The 19,008-nt window shown below is 49.1% G+C and overlaps 1 protein-coding gene across 1 annotated transcript in view; it reads left to right on the top strand.

Annotated features, from left to right (window-relative positions):
- The window catches only part of LOC149449762 (alpha-2-macroglobulin-like protein 1), a 135,000-nt gene that overhangs the window by 41,646 nt on the left and 74,346 nt on the right, over positions 1-19,008 (top strand). Inside the window, exon 13 of the mRNA XM_089692750.1 lies at positions 2,444-2,510. Within this exon, the coding sequence (XP_089548876.1) occupies positions 2,444-2,510 (67 nt within the window). The remainder of the gene's footprint in view (positions 1-2,443; positions 2,511-19,008) is intronic.

Raw genomic sequence — 19,008 nt, 5'->3', positions numbered from 1 at the left:
CACAAAGTTGGGAGCATGAAATTGTCCAAAATGTCTTGGTATGCTGATGTCTTAAGAGTTCCCTTCACTGTAACTAAGGGGCCAAGCCAAGCCCTGAAAAACAACCGCCAAACCATAATCCTCCTACATCAAACTTTACACTTGGCACAATGCAGTCAGGCAAGTACCGTTCTTCTGGCAACCGCCAAACCCAGACAGTCCATTGGATTGCCAGACAGAGAAGCATGATTTGTCACTCCAGAGAACACATCTCCACTGCTCTAGAGTCCAGTGACGGCGTGCTTTACACCACTGCATCCGACGCTTTGCATTGCACTTGGTGATATAAGGCTTGGATGCAGCTGCTCAGCCATGGAAACCCATTCCATGAAGCTCTCTATGCACTGTTGTTGTGCTAATCTGAAGGCCACATGAAGTCTTTAGCTATTGACTCTGCAGACAGTTGGCGACTTCTGCGCACTTCAGCATGCACTGACCCCGCTCTGTCATTTTATGTGGCCTACCACTTCATGGCTGAGTTGCTGTTGTTCCCAGTTGTTCCACTTTGTTATAATACCACTAACAGTTGACCGTGGAATATTTAGTAGCAAGAAAATTTCACAGATGGACTTTTTGCACAGGTGGTAACCTATCACGGTACCACGCTTGAATTCACTGAGCTCCTGAGAGCGACCCATTCTTTCACAAATGTTTGTAGAAGCAGTCTGCATGCCTAGGTGCTTGTTTTTATATACCTGTGATCTTGGAGGTGATTGAAACACCTGAATCCATTGATTTGGAGGGGTGTCTCATTACGTTTGGCAATATAGTGTGTGTGTATATACACACACACGTACGGGGTGTCCCAAGAGTCTCCAAACACAGGAAAACAAACTCAGATTATAAGTGGGGGAGAAGGCTTTGTGTGTGTGTAGAAAGAGGTGGCCAACACGCAGAGAATATTTTGTAAGTATTTTGTAATTACCATTTTGTAAATAAAGGTACATTTAGGTACAATTTCCAATTGTTACTATGTACTGTATGGTGACTTTTGGGACAATATACATACAGTGTATTTATATATTATTATTATTATACAGTATTTATAAAGCGCCAACAGTATATATATATATATATACACATATAGTGTATATACTGGTATATACATATATATATATATGTGTGTGTGTTAAAATAGACCTCAAATTCTAACATTTGCAATATAAATCTTATGGATACAAAAACATTTTATTGTAAGATTTCATTCATCAATTTCCACACACAATCAACAAAAACAACTTCCATGCTGCTGGTCAGTATTTTTCGCTTTTGTCATTTGTGCCTGGAAATAGGTTAGTAGTAGATTTTCCTTTTTGTTGGCTGTGCACCCCCAGAGAGCTGTTATAAACACAACACCTAGAGTGGTATAACTGCAGCTTCCATCTGCCTCCACCTTGAAATAATAAAAAAAAACCCAAGCCAGTTTGTTTTGTTGTTTTCTTTTTGGACATTGTTTGCCAAAAGGATACTCCATGTCAGTAAAAGTTCTTGTTTTGCCTATATTCACAGAGATACATCAATTGTATCGCTGAGACAATATTTATTTCACCTGTGCATACAATATATGAGATATCCTAAACAAAAAAAGGACACTTTTGGGTGGGAATTGAGGACAGGATTGAGAAACACTGTTATAAGAAATATTTCAATCCCTACCAAAGACTACAGTATCTGTTAGAACCTGATCTAACAGAAGGCTATTCTACATCTTCATAGCTCTAAGCCCTTGTTCACACCAGTGCGACTTGTAATGTGACTTGAGAGTTCAAAGTTGCATGACAAGTCGCACCCTAGTTGCAGCAATGGAACCGTTCAAGTCGCAGCGACTTTGAAAAAGGTTCCTGCACTATTTCTGTGCGGCTTCAATGTGACTTGCATTGACATTTGTTGAGTGAAGTCACACAGAAGTCAGCAAGCCTCAATGAAGTCACATTTCATAGTCGGCTTTGAAGTAGTGCAACTTCAAAGCCGCACTGGTGTGAACCAGGGCTAATAGTAAAGAACCTTTGATGGAGCAGGAGATAAACCTTAGTTTTCCTCTAATTGCAATGCATGGTCTTAAGTAGTTTATTGTGACTGTAAAGCCAGAATTTTCCTCTGAATTTCCTACAAAGGATAGCTATATTTTGTAGAAAAGGTGATCACATCCTCCCTAATTTTTATCTTTGGCTAATAGATTTGGTTCTTTTAATCTTTAATCATAACATAATTTTCCATGACATTAGTTTTCTGAGTAACCTTTTTGATAGGTGACAATATTTGCTGTTATCCTTTCAATAGAATAATAAAAATAAGCAAACCCTCATTCCCCTTTACTAAAGCTGACACAGCAACCGCATAAAAAAAAAAAATTCTATTGCACTACAACTTATATTTTCTTTTTTTTTCTCCATTATTTTAAAAGGTGACTTTTAAAGGCTCTATTCATGATTATGGATCTTTAGAAATTGGCACTGAAAATAAAAACGAAGGTAAGTTAAGTAAGTGCATGCTTGTATCTTATCTCAAGCTTATTAAAACGTGGCCTGCAACAATGCTATAATGAGGCAGGGCAGCAGATGCAGGTGCAGTCACGTATTTATGTGACTGTCTCCTTCCGGGTCTGCGGGGTCGAGCATGCTCACCCCTGCTGACCCATGCTACACAGCACAAGTTTGGCAGCTGCTTTCAACCAATGATTTTGGCTGATGTCAGCTGATTGGCTGTGTTCGATCACTCAGAGTTCTGTGTTTACAAAACACAGAGCTCTGTGTACAAGGAACAGCAATTTGGCTGCTTTTTCCCTGCAAAACAGGTAGAAAAACCAGCCATATAGTAAAGTAAAAGCAGCATATATTACAAACATTACACATTGTTAGGCACACAATTACCCCTTAATTGTCCCTAGATGTTAACCCCTTTCAGCCAGTGTCACTAGTACAGCGATAGTGGACAGTATTAGCACTGATCACTGTATTAGTGTCACTATTGATGTCAGTGTCACTGCACCTCCCAGCCAGCGTCAGCTATCACAATCCCACCATAAGTCACTGATCACCACCATTACCAGTATACCACCATAGCTGCATACATTTCAGTATATATATCTCATAGTTTTTCAACGCTATACTTTTCACATAAACAAGTTAATATACACTTCTTAATAAACAGAAAATGCTATATAAAAGTTGAAGCCACAGCAATGACTATACAAGTGAAGTCCAGACCCTAAAAGTCCACAAAATAAATCAAATTCTTCTCATGTGATAGCAGTGACAAATAAGTGTCCAAAAAAATATATAATCCTTCCAATGCTTTCCACGATAATATTCCCTCAAAAAAAGAGAAATATTACAGTGTATTATCTTTTAAATAACATAAAATATAGTGACATCACTCAAGTGAATAACCAATCAAACTGATAATCAGTGTAAAAAGTGAACAAAGTGAAAAACTGTAAATCCAAACAGTGAAGCAACACTGTGTATGTGAATCACTCTTCAGTGCTCCTACTCAAACCAACACTGTGACACTTCTAAATTGCAGTAAGGAATGCAAACCCTTACCAATATTCCAAAAACAGACGCTTTCAATATCATACAATAACTGGTGGGAGACAGCCCTCCCGTAGATCTCCACCAGGTTTACTCTGTCTTCACGGCACTATCTGGGTCCATTAGCCATGATATTCCATATATCCCCATATACCATGCTCCATATAAATGTAAACATACGAGGGACAAAATAGTGTGATACCGCCAAGATATACCAGTATAAATGAACTTTAATCAGAATGCTCACATTTTATAAACTTCTAAAACACTTTAAATACCATGCAGTAGCCTTGCTGCCATCCAGGAAACGTCCAGGGATTTAGTAGATGATCTTTCCCCTTTCCAAAATGGCCACCGGTCACACCGGTTCCCGTGTGTGTCTTGACGTCACTTCTAGAGATGAGCGAAGAAATGAAAAATTCGATTCGACTGATTCGGCGAATTCGTGGACAATATTCGATTCGAGTCGAATAAATTCGCTGTGAATTTAACTTAAAAAAGGGTGTTTCTAGGCTTCAGAGAGACTTAATATTAGTGCAGAACACTGTACCTTTAATTTAAATGCCCTTGGAGTCTGCTGGGGAAGAGAAATAATACTGTCTGTCAGTATGACATGCAGATGAGTGCCGTCGATCTTAGAATCACTGCACACTTCACTCCTTTGGCCAGTCACGGGGCCAAAACCAGTGTTTGGAGCCACAGTGTGGCGGTGGAGGCAGCAGCAATGGGAGGCCATACAGCAACCTATGACAAAATGGAAACCAGCAGGAGCGTGAGGAGACCTGAAAGTGGCACATGGCAGAGTGGGAGCAATGGGAGGCGGTACAGGGACCCAGGTCACACTGTGGGCCCAGCAGCAGCGTGACCAGGCGGTACGGGGGCCCATGGCCGATATGGGGCTTGGTGGCACCTATGGAAGGCCTGTAATCTGCCAGCAACCTATGACAAAATGGACAACCGCAGGAGTGTGAGGAGATTTCAAAGTGGCACATGGCAGAGTGGAAGCAATGGGAGGCCGTACAGGGACCCAGGTCACACTGTGGGCTCAGCAGCAGCGTGACCAGGAGGTACGGGGGCCCATGGTCGATATGGGGCCTGGCGGCACCTATGGAAGGCCGCTAATCTGCCAGCAACCTATGACAAAATGGACAACCGCAGGAGTGTGAGGAGATTTCAAAGAGGTACATGGCAGAGTGGAAGCAATGGGAGGCCGTACAGGGACCCAGGTCACACTGTGGGACCAGCATCAGCGTGAACAGGCGGTACGGGGGCCCATGGCCGATTTGACCTCATTCATCCCATAGTCCTGCCGACTCACGAATAGCGTGGCCTCCTCAAAGGGCCTGAGCAAGCGCAGGTGTCACACATGAGCTGACAATGGCTGACATCTAAGTTACACAGGGAGTACCTTTATCCGCTTTTAACATCAGGAAATCTGTGATGGCCTTTAGCTGTTCGTAAAGGCGGTCTAACATATGTAGGGTTGAATTACACCTTGTTGCAACGTCACAGCATGAGGAGTCGGTACGGGGGCCCATGGCAGATTACATGTCTGGCAGCAGCAATGGGAGGCCCGTAATCTGCCAGCACCCTATGTCAAAAAATTTAACACACCAGCAGTGTGAAGAGACCTGAAAGTGGCACATGGCAGCAGAGTGTGGCGATGGAGACAGCAGCAATGGGAGGCCGTACAGGGACCAATGAGAGACTCTAGACTTGGCAGCAGCATGAGGAGGCGGTATATAGGGGCCCATGGCAGATTAGGGGCCTGGCAGCAGCTATGTGAGGCCCGTAATCTGCCTGCACCCTATGTCAAAAAATTTAACACACCAGCAGTGTGAAGAGACCTAAAAGTGGCACATGGCAGCAGAGTGTGGCGATGGAGACAGCAGCAATGGGAGGCCGTACAGGGACCCATGAGAGACTCTAGACTTGGCAGCAGCATGAGGAGGCGGTTTATAGGGGCCCATGGCAGATTAGGGGCCTGGCAGCAGCTATGTGAGGCCCGTAATCTGCCTGCACCCTATGTCAAAAAATTAAACACACCAGCAGTGTGAAGAGACCTGAAAGTGGCACATGGCAGCAGAGTGTGGCGATGGAGACAGCAGCAATGGGAGGCCGTACAGGGACCCATGAGAGACTCTGGACTTGGCAGCAGCATGAGGAGGCGGTATATAGGGGCCCATGGCAGATTAGGGGCCTGGCAGCAGCTATGTGAGGCCCGTAATCTGCCTGCACCCTATGTCAAAAAATTAAACACACCAGCAGTGTGAAGAGACCTGAAAGTGGCACATGGCAGAGTGTGGCGATGGAGACAGCAGCAATGGGAGGCCGTACAGGGACCCATGAGAGACTCTAGACTTGGCAGCAGCATGAGGAGGCGGTATATAGGGGCCCATGGCAGATTAGGGGCCTGGCAGCAGCTATGTGAGGCCCGTAATCTGCCTGCACCCTATGTCAAAAAATTTAACACACCAGCAGTGTGAAGAGACCTGAAAGTGGCACATGGCAGCAGAGTGTGGCGATGGAGACAGCAGCAATGGGAGGCCGTACAGGGACCCATGAGAGACTCTAGACTTGGCAGCAGCATGAGGAGGCGGTATATAGGGGCCCATGGCAGATTAGGGGCCTGGCAGCAGCTATGTGAGGCCCGTAATCTGCCTGCACCCTATGTCAAAAAATTTAACACACCAGCAGTGTGAAGAGACCTGAAAGTGGCACATGGCAGCAGAGTGTGGCGATGGAGACAGCAGCAATGGGAGGCCGTACAGGGACCCATGAGAGACTCTGGACTTGGCAGCAGCATGAGGAGGCGGTATATAGGGGCCCATGGCAGATTAGGGGCCTGGCAGCAGCTATGTGAGGCCCGTAATCTGCCTGCACCCTATGTCAAAAAATTTAACACACCAGCAGTGTGAAGAGACCTGAAAGTGGCACATGGCAGCAGAGTGTGGCGATGGAGACAGCAGCAATGGGAGGCCGTACAGGGACCCATGAGAGACTCTAGACTTGGCAGCAGCATGAGGAGGCGGTTTATAGGGGCCCATGGCAGATTAGGGGCCTGGCAGCAGCTATGTGAGGCCCGTAATCTGCCTGCACCCTATGTCAAAAAATTTAACACACCAGCAGTGTGAAGAGACCTGAAAGTGGCACATGGCAGCAGAGTGTGGCGATGGAGACAGCAGCAATGGGAGGCCGTACAGGGACCCATGAGAGACTCTGGACTTGGCAGCAGCATGAGGAGGCGGTATATAGGGGCCCATGGCAGATTAGGGGCCTGGCAGCAGCTATGTGAGGCCCGTTATCTTGCAGCACCCTATGTCAAAAAATTAAACACACCAGCAGTGTGAAGAGACCTGAAAGTGGCACATGGCAGCAGAGTGTGGCGATGGAGACAGCAGCAATGGGAGGCCGTACAGGGACCCATGAGAGACTCTGGACTTGGCAGCAGCATGAGGAGGCGGTATATAGGGGCCCATGGCAGATTAGGGGCCTGGCAGCAGCTATGTGAGGCCCGTAATCTGCCTGCACCCTATGTCAAAAAATTTAACACACCAGCAGTGTGAAGAGACCTGAAAGTGGCACATGGCAGCAGAGTGTGGCGATGGAGACAGCAGCAATGGGAGGCCGTACAGGGACCCATGAGAGACTCTAGACTTGGCAGCAGCATGAGGAGGCGGTATATAGGGGCCCATGGCAGATTAGGGGCCTGGCAGCAGCTATGTGAGGCCCGTAATCTGCCAGCACCCTATGTCAAAAAATTAAACACACCAGCAGTGTGAAGAGACCTGAAAGTGGCACATGGAAGCAGAGTGTGGCGATGGAGACAGCAGCAATGGGAGGCCGTACAGGGACCCATGAGAGACTCTGGACTTGGCAGCAGCATGAGGAGGCGGTATATAGGGGCCCATGGCAGATTAGGGGCCTGGCAGCAGCTATGTGAGGCCCGTAATCTGCCTGCACCCTATGTCAAAAAATTTAACACACCAGCAGTGTGAAGAGACCTGAAAGTGGCACATGGCAGCAGAGTGTGGCGATGGAGACAGCAGCAATGGGAGGCCGTACAGGGACCCATGAGAGACTCTAGACTTGGCAGCAGCATGAGGAGGCGGTATATAGGGGCCCATGGCAGATTAGGGGCCTGGCAGCAGCTATGTGAGGCCCGTAATCTGCCTGCACCCTATGTCAAAAAATTTAACACACCAGCAGTGTGAAGAGACCTGAAAGTGGCACATGGCAGCAGAGTGTGGCGATGGAGACAGCAGCAATGGGAGGCCGTACAGGGACCCATGAGAGACTCTAGACTTGGCAGCAGCATGAGGAGGCGGTATATAGGGGCCCATGGCAGATTAGGGGCCTGGCAGCAGCTATGTGAGGCCCGTAATCTGCCTGCACCCTATGTCAAAAAATTTAACACACCAGCAGTGTGAAGAGACCTGAAAGTGGCACATGGCAGCAGAGTGTGGCGATGGAGACAGCAGCAATGGGAGGCCGTACAGGGACCCATGAGAGACTCTGGACTTGGCAGCAGCATGAGGAGGCGGTATATAGGGGCCCATGGCAGATTAGGGGCCTGGCAGCAGCTATGTGAGGCCCGTTATCTTGCAGCACCCTATGTCAAAAAATTAAACACACCAGCAGTGTGAAGAGACCTGAAAGTGGCACATGGCAGCAGAGTGTGGCGATGGAGACAGCAGCAATGGGAGGCCGTACAGGGACCCATGAGAGACTCTGGACTTGGCAGCAGCATGAGGAGGCGGTATATAGGGGCCCATGGCAGATTAGGGGCCTGGCAGCAGCTATGTGAGGCCCGTAATCTGCCTGCACCCTATGTCAAAAAATTTAACACACCAGCAGTGTGAAGAGACCTGAAAGTGGCACATGGCAGCAGAGTGTGGCGATGGAGACAGCAGCAATGGGAGGCCGTACAGGGACCCATGAGAGACTCTAGACTTGGCAGCAGCATGAGGAGGCGGTATATAGGGGCCCATGGCAGATTAGGGGCCTGGCAGCAGCTATGTGAGGCCCGTAATCTGCCAGCACCCTATGTCAAAAAATTTAACACACCAGCAGTGTGAAGAGACCTGAAAGTGGCACATGGCAGCAGAGTGTGGCGATGGAGACAGCAGCAATGGGAGGCCGTACAGGGACCCATGAGAGACTCTGGACTTGGCAGCAGCATGAGGAGGCGGTATATAGGGGCCCATGGCAGATTAGGGGCCTGGCAGCAGCTATGTGAGGCCCGTTATCTTGCAGCACCCTATGTCAAAAAATTAAACACACCAGCAGTGTGAAGAGACCTGAAAGTGGCACATGGCAGCAGAGTGTGGCGATGGAGACAGCAGCAATGGGAGGCCGTACAGGGACCCATGAGAGACTCTGGACTTGGCAGCAGCATGAGGAGGCGGTATATAGGGGCCCATGGCAGATTAGGGGCCTGGCAGCAGCTATGTGAGGCCCGTAATCTGCCTGCACCCTATGTCAAAAAATTTAACACACCAGCAGTGTGAAGAGACCTGAAAGTGGCACATGGCAGCAGAGTGTGGCGATGGAGACAGCAGCAATGGGAGGCCGTACAGGGACCCATGAGAGACTCTAGACTTGGCAGCAGCATGAGGAGGCGGTATATAGGGGCCCATGGCAGATTAGGGGCCTGGCAGCAGCTATGTGAGGCCCGTAATCTGCCAGCACCCTATGTCAAAAAATTTAACACACCAGCAGTGTGAAGAGACCTGAAAGTGGCACATGGCAGCAGAGTGTGGCGATGGAGACAGCAGCAATGGGAGGCCGTACAGGGACCCATGAGAGACTCTGGACTTGGCAGCAGCATGAGGAGGCGGTATATAGGTGCCCATGGCAGATTAGGGGCCTGGCAGCAGCTATGTGAGGCCCGTAATCTGCCTGCACCCTATGTCAAAAAATTTAACACACCAGCAGTGTGAAGAGACCTGAAAGTGGCACATGGCAGCAGAGTGTGGCGATGGAGACAGCAGCAATGGGAGGCCGTACAGGGACCCATGAGAGACTCTAGACTTGGCAGCAGCATGAGGAGGCGGTATATAGGGGCCCATGGCAGATTAGGGGCCTGGCAGCAGCTATGTGAGGCCCGTAATCTGCCTGCACCCTATGTCAAAAAATTTAACACACCAGCAGTGTGAAGAGACCTGAAAGTGGCACATGGCAGCAGAGTGTGGCGATGGAGACAGCAGCAATGGGAGGCCGTACAGGGACCCATGAGAGACTCTAGACTTGGCAGCAGCATGAGGAGGCGGTATATAGGGGCCCATGGCAGATTAGGGGCCTGGCAGCAGCTATGTGAGGCCCGTAATCTGCCAGCACCCTATGTCAAAAAATTTAACACACCAGCAGTGTGAAGAGACCTGAAAGTGGCACATGGCAGCAGAGTGTGGCGATGGAGACAGCAGCAATGGGAGGCCGTACAGGGACCCATGAGAGACTCTGGACTTGGCAGCAGCATGAGGAGGCGGTATATAGGGGCCCATGGCAGATTAGGGGCCTGGCAGCAGCTATGTGAGGCCCGTTATCTTGCAGCACCCTATGTCAAAAAATTAAACACACCAGCAGTGTGAAGAGACCTGAAAGTGGCACATGGCAGCAGAGTGTGGCGATGGAGACAGCAGCAATGGGAGGCCGTACAGGGACCCATGAGAGACTCTGGACTTGGCAGCAGCATGAGGAGGCGGTATATAGGGGCCCATGGCAGATTAGGGGCCTGGCAGCAGCTATGTGAGGCCCGTAATCTGCCTGCACCCTATGTCAAAAAATTTAACACACCAGCAGTGTGAAGAGACCTGAAAGTGGCACATGGCAGCAGAGTGTGGCGATGGAGACAGCAGCAATGGGAGGCCGTACAGGGACCCATGAGAGACTCTGGACTTGGCAGCAGCATGAGGAGGCGGTATATAGGGGCCCATGGCAGATTAGGGGCCTGGCAGCAGCTATGTGAGGCCCGTAATCTGCCTGCACCCTATGTCAAAAAATTTAACACACCAGCAGTGTGAAGAGACCTGAAAGTGGCACATGGCAGCAGAGTGTGGCGATGGAGACAGCAGCAATGGGAGGCCGTACAGGGACCCATGAGAGACTCTAGACTTGGCAGCAGCATGAGGAGGCGGTATATAGGGGCCCATGGCAGATTAGGGGCCTGGCAGCAGCTATGTGAGGCCCGTAATCTGCCTGCACCCTATGTCAAAAAATTTAACACACCAGCAGTGTGAAGAGACCTGAAAGTGGCACATGGCAGCAGAGTGTGGCGATGGAGACAGCAGCAATGGGAGGCCGTACAGGGACCCATGAGAGACTCTGGACTTGGCAGCAGCATGAGGAGGCGGTATATAGGGGCCCATGGCAGATTAGGGGCCTGGCAGCAGCTATGTGAGGCCCGTAATCTGCCTGCACCCTATGTCAAAAAATTTAACACACCAGCAGTGTGAAGAGACCTGAAAGTGGCACATGGCAGCAGAGTGTGGCGATGGAGACAGCAGCAATGGGAGGCCGTACAGGGACCCATGAGAGACTCTAGACTTGGCAGCAGCATGAGGAGGCGGTTTATAGGGGCCCATGGCAGATTAGGGGCCTGGCAGCAGCTATGTGAGGCCCGTAATCTGCCTGCACCCTATGTCAAAAAATTTAGCACACCAGCAGTGTGAAGAGACCTGAAAGTGGCACATGGCAGCAGAGTGTGGCGATGGAGACAGCAGCAATGGGAGGCCGTACAGGGACCCATGAGAGACTCTGGACCTAGCAGCAGCATGAGGAGGCGGTATATAGGGGCCTATGGCAGATTAGGGGCCTGGCAGCAGCTATAGGAGGCCCGTAATCTGCCAGCACCCTATGTCAAAAAATTAAACACACCAGCAGTGTGAGGAGACCTGAAAGTGGCACATGTTTGAGGCATGATTCATGGCGGATTTAGTCAGTTGTGTCAGGAACTGGTGGTTTGAAATCCAGACTAATCCACGCCTGATTCATTTTCACAAACGTGAGTCTCTCCACACTTTGGGTGGACAGTCGTGTCCTCCACGGAGTTACAATACCTCCTGCCGCACTAAACACGCGCTCCGATGCCACGCTACTGGCCGGGCATGACAGCCTTTCAAGGGCAAATTCAGCTAGTTGGGGCCAAAGGTCAAGTTTCGTTGCCCAGTAGTCAAGGGGATTGTCTACCTCGGTTGGCAGGGTGCTGTCCAAGTAGGCCCAAGCCTGTTGTTTGAGCTCCTGCTCCAGGTCCACCTGATGCTGCTGCTGCTGCTGCGGCTGGTTAGTAGTTTCCTCACTGCGCTGGTGAAGAAAGCTACTCATCATCGACTGCAGACTGAGGCAGCCACTGCTGGTGGAGCTGCCACTGCTCCTACCACCCCACCCCTCCCCTGCTGCCATGCCAGCGGAACGCGAGCGCACAGGGCCCACAGTGTCTGAGGATGGACGTTGGCGCACAAAGGCAGAGACCAACTGACTACATAGGTGGTTTTTATAGTACGTAATTTTGGCCTCCCTCTCAGCAGGTGTGAAAAAGGCCACCATTTTGGACCGGTAGCGAGGGTCCAACAAGGTGGACAGCCAAAAGTCATCCCTCTGTCTGATGGTTATTATTCGGCTGTCGCTACGCAAGCAACCGAGCATGCTATGGGCCATTTGTGCCAAGGAATGCGAGGGACTCCCTGCCTCCATCTCCACAGCATACTGCCACGGTGCGTCTGGGTCCTCTGTCTCCTCCTCCTCCTCCTCTACCAGATGCTCCTGCTCCTCCACTCCTGTCCGCTGAGTGGAAAAACCACCCATTTCACTCAATAATTCCTGAGCACAAATGTCCTCCTCTACCTCCTCCTCTTCTTCCTGTCCTGCCCCCACAGGGGTCATGTGGCGTTGAGATCTGTGCGCCACGTCTACCGCACCCTGACCAGCCATTGTTAACAGCATTTGTTCCAGGACGTGCAACAGAGGAATGACGTCGTTCATCCCATAGTCCTGCCGACTCATGAATAGCGTGGCCTCCTCAAAGGGCCTGAGCAAGCGGCAGGTGTCACGCATGAGCTGCCAATGGCTGACATCTAAGTTACACAGGGGAGTACCTTTATCCGCTTGTAACATCAGGAAATCGGTGATGGCCTTTCGCTGCTCGTAAAGGCGGTCTAACATGTGTAGGGTTGAATTCCACCTTGTTGCAACGTCGCAGATCAGGCGATGCTGTGGAATTCCGTTCTGCCGCTGCAGCTCAATGAGGGTGTTCTTTGCGGTGTAGGAATGGCTGAAATGCATGCACAGTTTACGTGACATTTTAAGGATGTCTTGCAGTGGGATGGTGGATTTTAGGAACCGCTTGACAACCAGATTGAACACGTGAGCCATGCATGGCGCATGGCACAACCTTCCTTGACGCAGAGCAGACACCATGTTCTTTCCGTTGTCAGTCAACATGGTTCCGATTTTTAGTTTGCGCGGAGACAGCCATCTGTCGATTTCTCTGTTCATTACACTCAGCAGTTCCTCCCCTGTGTGACTACGTTCGCCAAGGCATACCAGGTGCAGCACAGCGTGACACCGTTGCGCCCTGCACATGTGATATGCCGGTCGGGTAATGGGACTTGGCACGGGGGTGGCGGCTGAGGACACGGCGGAAAAAGAGGTGGTAGAGGCGGACATGCTTGCTGGACCAAGGACGTGCAAACGTGGAGGCAAAAGCGTCGTGACCTGTCCAAGTTGCTGGTGCGGCTGTGCCGGCACCACGTTCACCCAGTGGGCCGTAAATGACATGTACTGTCCCTGACCGTAGTTACAGCTCCACACGTCGGCGCTGCCGTGCACTTTGGCAGAGACCGACATGCTCAAAGACTGGCCCACCATCTCTTCTACATGTGAATGCAGGGCTGGCACTGCCTTTTGGGCAAAGAAATGACGGCTTGGCACTCTCCACCGCGGCGCGGCACAAGCCATCATTTCTCGGAAAGGTGCTGAGTCCACCAGTTGGAAAGGGAGGGACTGCAGCACCAGCAACTTGGACAGGAGGACGTTCAGCTTTTGCACCGTCGGGTGCGTGCTCGCAAACTGTTGTCTCTTGGATACGGATTCCAAGAAAGACTGTTGACGGAATCCGAGAAGAGGAGTAGCAGGAGAAGGAGCATCTGAACGAGCGGAAGATGCCAACGAGCGACAACTCCCCTCAGCAGAGGTGTTGGAGCCTTGACTGGCTGATAGAGGGCGATTGACGACGTCGGGTGACGGAGCAAGTAACGGAGCGGGTGATGGAGCGGGGGCTGGGGCAGGCAGAACCGCCGTATGTTTATCACGGTTTTCCCAGGCCACCGAATGGTGACGCTGCATATGCTGACGCAACGCTGTAGTCCCAACATGGGCCCCCTGGCCACGCTTGCATTTCTGGCCACATAGTCGACATACGGCTACGTTTACTTCCTCGGGCGGCTTGAGGAAAAATTGCCACACCACCGAGTAGGAAACTTTGCCCCCGCTACTCTTCACTGGCTGACTGCTACTTCCTCCGTGCGCACCGGCACCACTACTGGCCGTGGTGGTAGGCTGCAGTGGAGCTGGTGCTCTACTCCGTGGACGTTTGGCTCCACTGACACTGATGCGACCCTGCTGCTGTCTCCTGGGCAACCCACCGACTGTTTTGCTCGCTGCCAAGCTGCCACCCTCTTCTCCTGATGATGCGGAAGAAATTGCCTGATGACGACGAGGCTGCCAAGTGCGATCAACCTCCTCATCATCAAGTAGGGTCTCCGCCTCACTACTAGCCCCCTCGGCTGCGTCTGGGTCAGGAGACAGACCTGTCTCTAGACCGGCTACCGAGCCACTCTCCTCGCCAGTACTTGTTCGCTTGGCTGCTGAAAAGGCCGATGTCTCCCCCCGTTCCTGACCGCCCTCTGTTAGCTCTTCCTCACTGTACAGTGGGGCTGAGCCCACAGCATGCGATACTTCGCTTGGTGAGGGAACAGCAAAGGACAGGGGCAGGTAGAGGACACGTGATTTCAGTGGGCTTGCTCCCGGGCCATGCCAACTAACGGTTGTGTCTGACGTACCCACCGACCGTTGGCTGTAGGTGTCAGAGGTGACCTGGGAAGAGGAAGACGACCGAGCCAACCAATCAATGACGGCAGGGTTGTCGGTGGAGACACGACCGCTGGATGACACCGGGAGCACTGGCCTCTGGCTGCGAATACTGCTGCCTCGACCCCTTCCTCTGCTGCCACGTCTGCTCGCTCCTAAAACATTGCCTCCTCTGCCACTCCTCTGCATGTTGTCTGACATACTATTTAATTCAACGATTAGGTGTCCCTGAGTAACAATTCTCTGGCACTCAGTAACAATTCTGTCTGTCCCTGAGTATGAATTCTGTGGCCCTGAGTAACAATTCTGTGTCTGTGCGAGTAACAATTCTGTGTCTGTGCGAGTAACAATTCTGTGTCTGTGCAAGTAACAATTTTGTGTCTGTGCGAGTAACAATTCTCTGGCACTCAGTAACAATTCTGTCTGTCCCTGAGTAACAATTCTCTGGCACTCAGTAACAATTCTGTCTGTCCCTGAGTAACAATTCTCTGGCACTCAGTAACAATTCTGTCTGTCCCTGAGTATGAATTCTGTGGCCCTGAGTAACAATTCTGTGTCTGTGCGAGTAACAATTCTGTGTCTGTGCAAGTAACAATTTTGTGTCTGTGCGAGTAACAATTCTCTGGCACTCAGTAACAATTCTGTCTGTCCCTGAGTAACAATTCTCTGGCACTCAGTAACAATTCTGTCTGTCCCTGAGTATGAATTCTGTGGCCCTGAGTAACAATTCTGTGTCTGTGCGAGTAACAATTCTGTGTCTGTGCAAGTAACAATTTTGTGTCTGTGCGAGTAACAATTCTCTGGCACTCAGTAACAATTCTGTCTGTCCCTGAGTAACAATTCTCTGGCACTCAGTAACAATTCTGTCTGTCCCTGAGTAACAATTCTCTGGCACTCAGTAACAATTCTGTCTGTCCCTGAGTAACAATTCTCTGGCACTCAGTAACAATTCTGTGTCTGTGCGAGTAACAATTCTGTGTCTGTGCAAGTAACAATTTTGTGTCTGTGCGAGTAACAATTCTCTGGCACTCAGTAACAATTCTGTCTGTCCCTGAGTAACAATTCTCTGGCACTCAGTAACAATTCTGTCTGTCCCTGAGTAACAATTCTCTGGCACTCAGTAACAATTCTGTCTGTCCCTGAGTATGAATTCTGTGGCCCTGAGTAACAATTCTGTGTCTGTGCGAGTAACAATTCTGTGTCTGTGCAAGTAACAATTTTGTGTCTGTGCGAGTAACAATTCTCTGGCACTCAGTAACAATTCTGTCTGTCCCTGAGTAACAATTCTCTGGCACTCAGTAACAATTCTGTCTGTCCCTGAGTAACAATTCTCTGGCACTCAGTAACAATTCTGTCTGTCCCTGAGTAACAATTCTCTGGCACTCAGTAACAATTCTGTCTGTCCCTGAGTAACAATTCTCTGGCACTGAGTAACAATTCTGTGTCTGTGCGAGTAACAATTCTGTGTCTGTGCAAGTAACAATTTTGTGTCTGTGCGAGTAACAATTCTCTGGCACTCAGTAACAATTCTGTCTGTCCCTGAGTAACAATTCTCTGGCACTCAGTAACAATTCTGTCTGTCCCTGAGTAACAATTCTCTGGCACTCAGTAACAATTCTGTCTGTCCCTGAGTATGAATTCTGTGGCCCTGAGTAACAATTCTGTGTCTGTGCGAGTAACAATTCTGTGTCTGTGCAAGTAACAATTTTGTGTCTGTGCGAGTAACAATTCTCTGGCACTCAGTAACAATTCTGTCTGTCCCTGAGTAACAATTCTCTGGCACTCAGTAACAATTCTGTCTGTCCCTGAGTATGAATTCTGTGGCCCTGAGTAACAATTCTGTGTCTGTGCGAGTAACAATTCTGTGTCTGTGCAAGTAACAATTTTGTGTCTGTGCGAGTAACAATTCTCTGGCACTCAGTAACAATTCTGTCTGTCCCTGAGTAACAATTCTCTGGCACTCAATAACAATTCTGTGTCTGTGCGAGTAACAATTCTGTGTCTGTGCAAGTAACAATTTTGTGTCTTTGCGAGTAACAATTCTCTGGCACTCAGTAACAATTCTGTCTGTCCCTGAGTAACAATTCTCTGGCACTCAGTAACAATTCTGTCTGTCCCTGAGTAACAATTCTCTGGCACTCAGTAACAATTCTGTCTGTCCCTGAGTATGAATTCTGTGGCCCTGAGTAACAATTCTGTGTCTGTGCGAGTAACAATTCTGTGTCTGTGCAAGTAACAATTTTGTGTCTGTGCGAGTAACAATTCTCTGGCACTCAGTAACAATTCTGTCTGTCCCTGAGTAACAATTCTCTGGCACTCAGTAACAATTCTGTCTGTCCCTGAGTAACAATTCTCTGGCACTCAGTAACAATTCTGTCTGTCCCTGAGTAACAATTCTCTGGCACTCAGTAACAATTCTGTCTGTCCCTGAGTAACAATTCTCTGGCACTCAGTAACAATTCTGTGTCTGTGCGAGTAACAATTCTGTGTCTGTGCAAGTAACAATTTTGTGTCTGTGCGAGTAACAATTCTCTGGCACTCAGTAACAATTCTGTCTGTCCCTGAGTAACAATTCTCTGGCACTCAGTAACAATTCTGTCTGTCCCTGAGTAACAATTCTCTGGCACTCAGTAACAATTCTGTCTGTCCCTGAGTAACAATTCTCTGGCACTCAGTAACAATTCTGTCTGTCCCTGAGTATGAATTCTGTGGCCCTGAGTAACAATTCTGTGTCTGTGCGAGTAACAATTCTGTGTCTGTGCAAGTAACAATTTTGTGTCTGTGCGAGTAACAATTCTCTGGCACTCAGTAACAATTCTGTCTGTCCCTGAGTAACAATTCTCTGGCACTCAGTAACAATTCTGTCTGTCCCTGAGTAACAATTCTCTGGCACTCAGTAACAATTCTGTCTGTCCCTGAGTATGAATTCTGTGGCCCTGAGTAACAATTCTGTGTCTGTGCGAGTAACAATTCTGTGTCTGTGCAAGTAACAATTTTGTGTCTGTGCGAGTAACAATTCTCTGGCACTCAGTAACAATTCTGTCTGTCCCTGAGTAACAATTCTCTGGCACTCAGTAACAATTCTGTCTGTCCCTGAGTAACAATTCTCTGGCACTCAGTAACAATTCTGTCTGTCCCTGAGTAACAATTCTCTGGCACTCAGTAACAATTCTGTCTGTCCCTGAGTATGAATTATGTGGCCCTGAGTAACAATTCTGTCTGTGCGAGTAACAATTCTGTGTCTGTGCAAGTAACAATTTTGTGTCTGTGCGAGTAACAATTCTCTGGCACTCAGTAACAATTCTGTCTGTCCCTGAGTAACAATTCTCTGGCACTCAGTAACAATTCTGTCTGTCCCTGAGTAACAATTCTCTGGCACTCAGTAACAATTCTGTCTGTCCCTGAGTAACAATTCTCTGGCACTCAGTAACAATTCTGTCTGTCCCTGAGTAACAATTCTGTCTGTCCCTGAGAATGAATTCTGTGGCCCTGAGTAAGAATTCTCTGGCACTCAGTAACAATTCTGTCTGTCCCTGAGTAACAATTCTCTGGCACTCAGTAACAATTCTGTCTGTCCCTGAGTAAAAATTCTGTGGCCCTAATAACGTTTCTGTGGCCCTAAGTAACAATTCTCTGGCACTGAGTGAAAATTCTGTCTGTCCCTGAGTATGAATTCTGTGGCCCTAACTAGCGTTTCTTTGTCCCTAAATAACGATTCTGTGGCCCTCATTAACAAGTCTGTGTCCCTGAGTAATGGTTCTCTGTCCCTAAGTAACTTCTCTCTGTCCCCAATTCTCGTTTCTGTGGCCCTAACTCTGTCCCTGTCCCTAGTACAGAGCGGTCTGCCTCTGTTCAATGACTGCAGGCAAATGAAGATTTCCAAAATGGCCGCTATATATACCTCGACCATTACACAGTGCTGGCTGGCTGGCTGCTGATTGGCTGATGCGATCACATGTCGTTGAGGAATGCATTATGGGGCAGCGCGCCTTGTCTGCGCGCCTTCCCCGACATCCCCGCTCCGTCGCCGCACATGTCAGCCGCCATTTTCGGAAAAATTTCGATTCGCGCGTCCGAATTAGGCTGTTTTTCGGATTCGGCACGAATCGAAATTTTTCCGATATTCGACTCGAATTCCACTTCGGATACTTCGATTCGCTCATCTCTAGTCACTTCCCTTGACGCGTTTCATCATCGACTTAATCATAAGGGATCTATATATGTTTTTTATTCGTTCATTTATTTATCTAGGAAGTGGTTTTATTTTATATAATATACACTTATTGGATTTTTAACCAAAGTAGCAGAACACATTTTGGCCTAAATTTATGAAGAAATTTGATATTTACAT

Source organism: Staurois parvus, unplaced genomic scaffold (genome assembly GCF_062004578.1).
Source record: "Staurois parvus isolate SC_StPar_1 unplaced genomic scaffold, SC_StPar_1.0 ptg000604l, whole genome shotgun sequence".
NCBI lineage: Eukaryota > Metazoa > Chordata > Amphibia > Anura > Ranidae > Staurois > Staurois parvus.
This window is presented reverse-complemented; position numbering and strand designations above follow the sequence as displayed.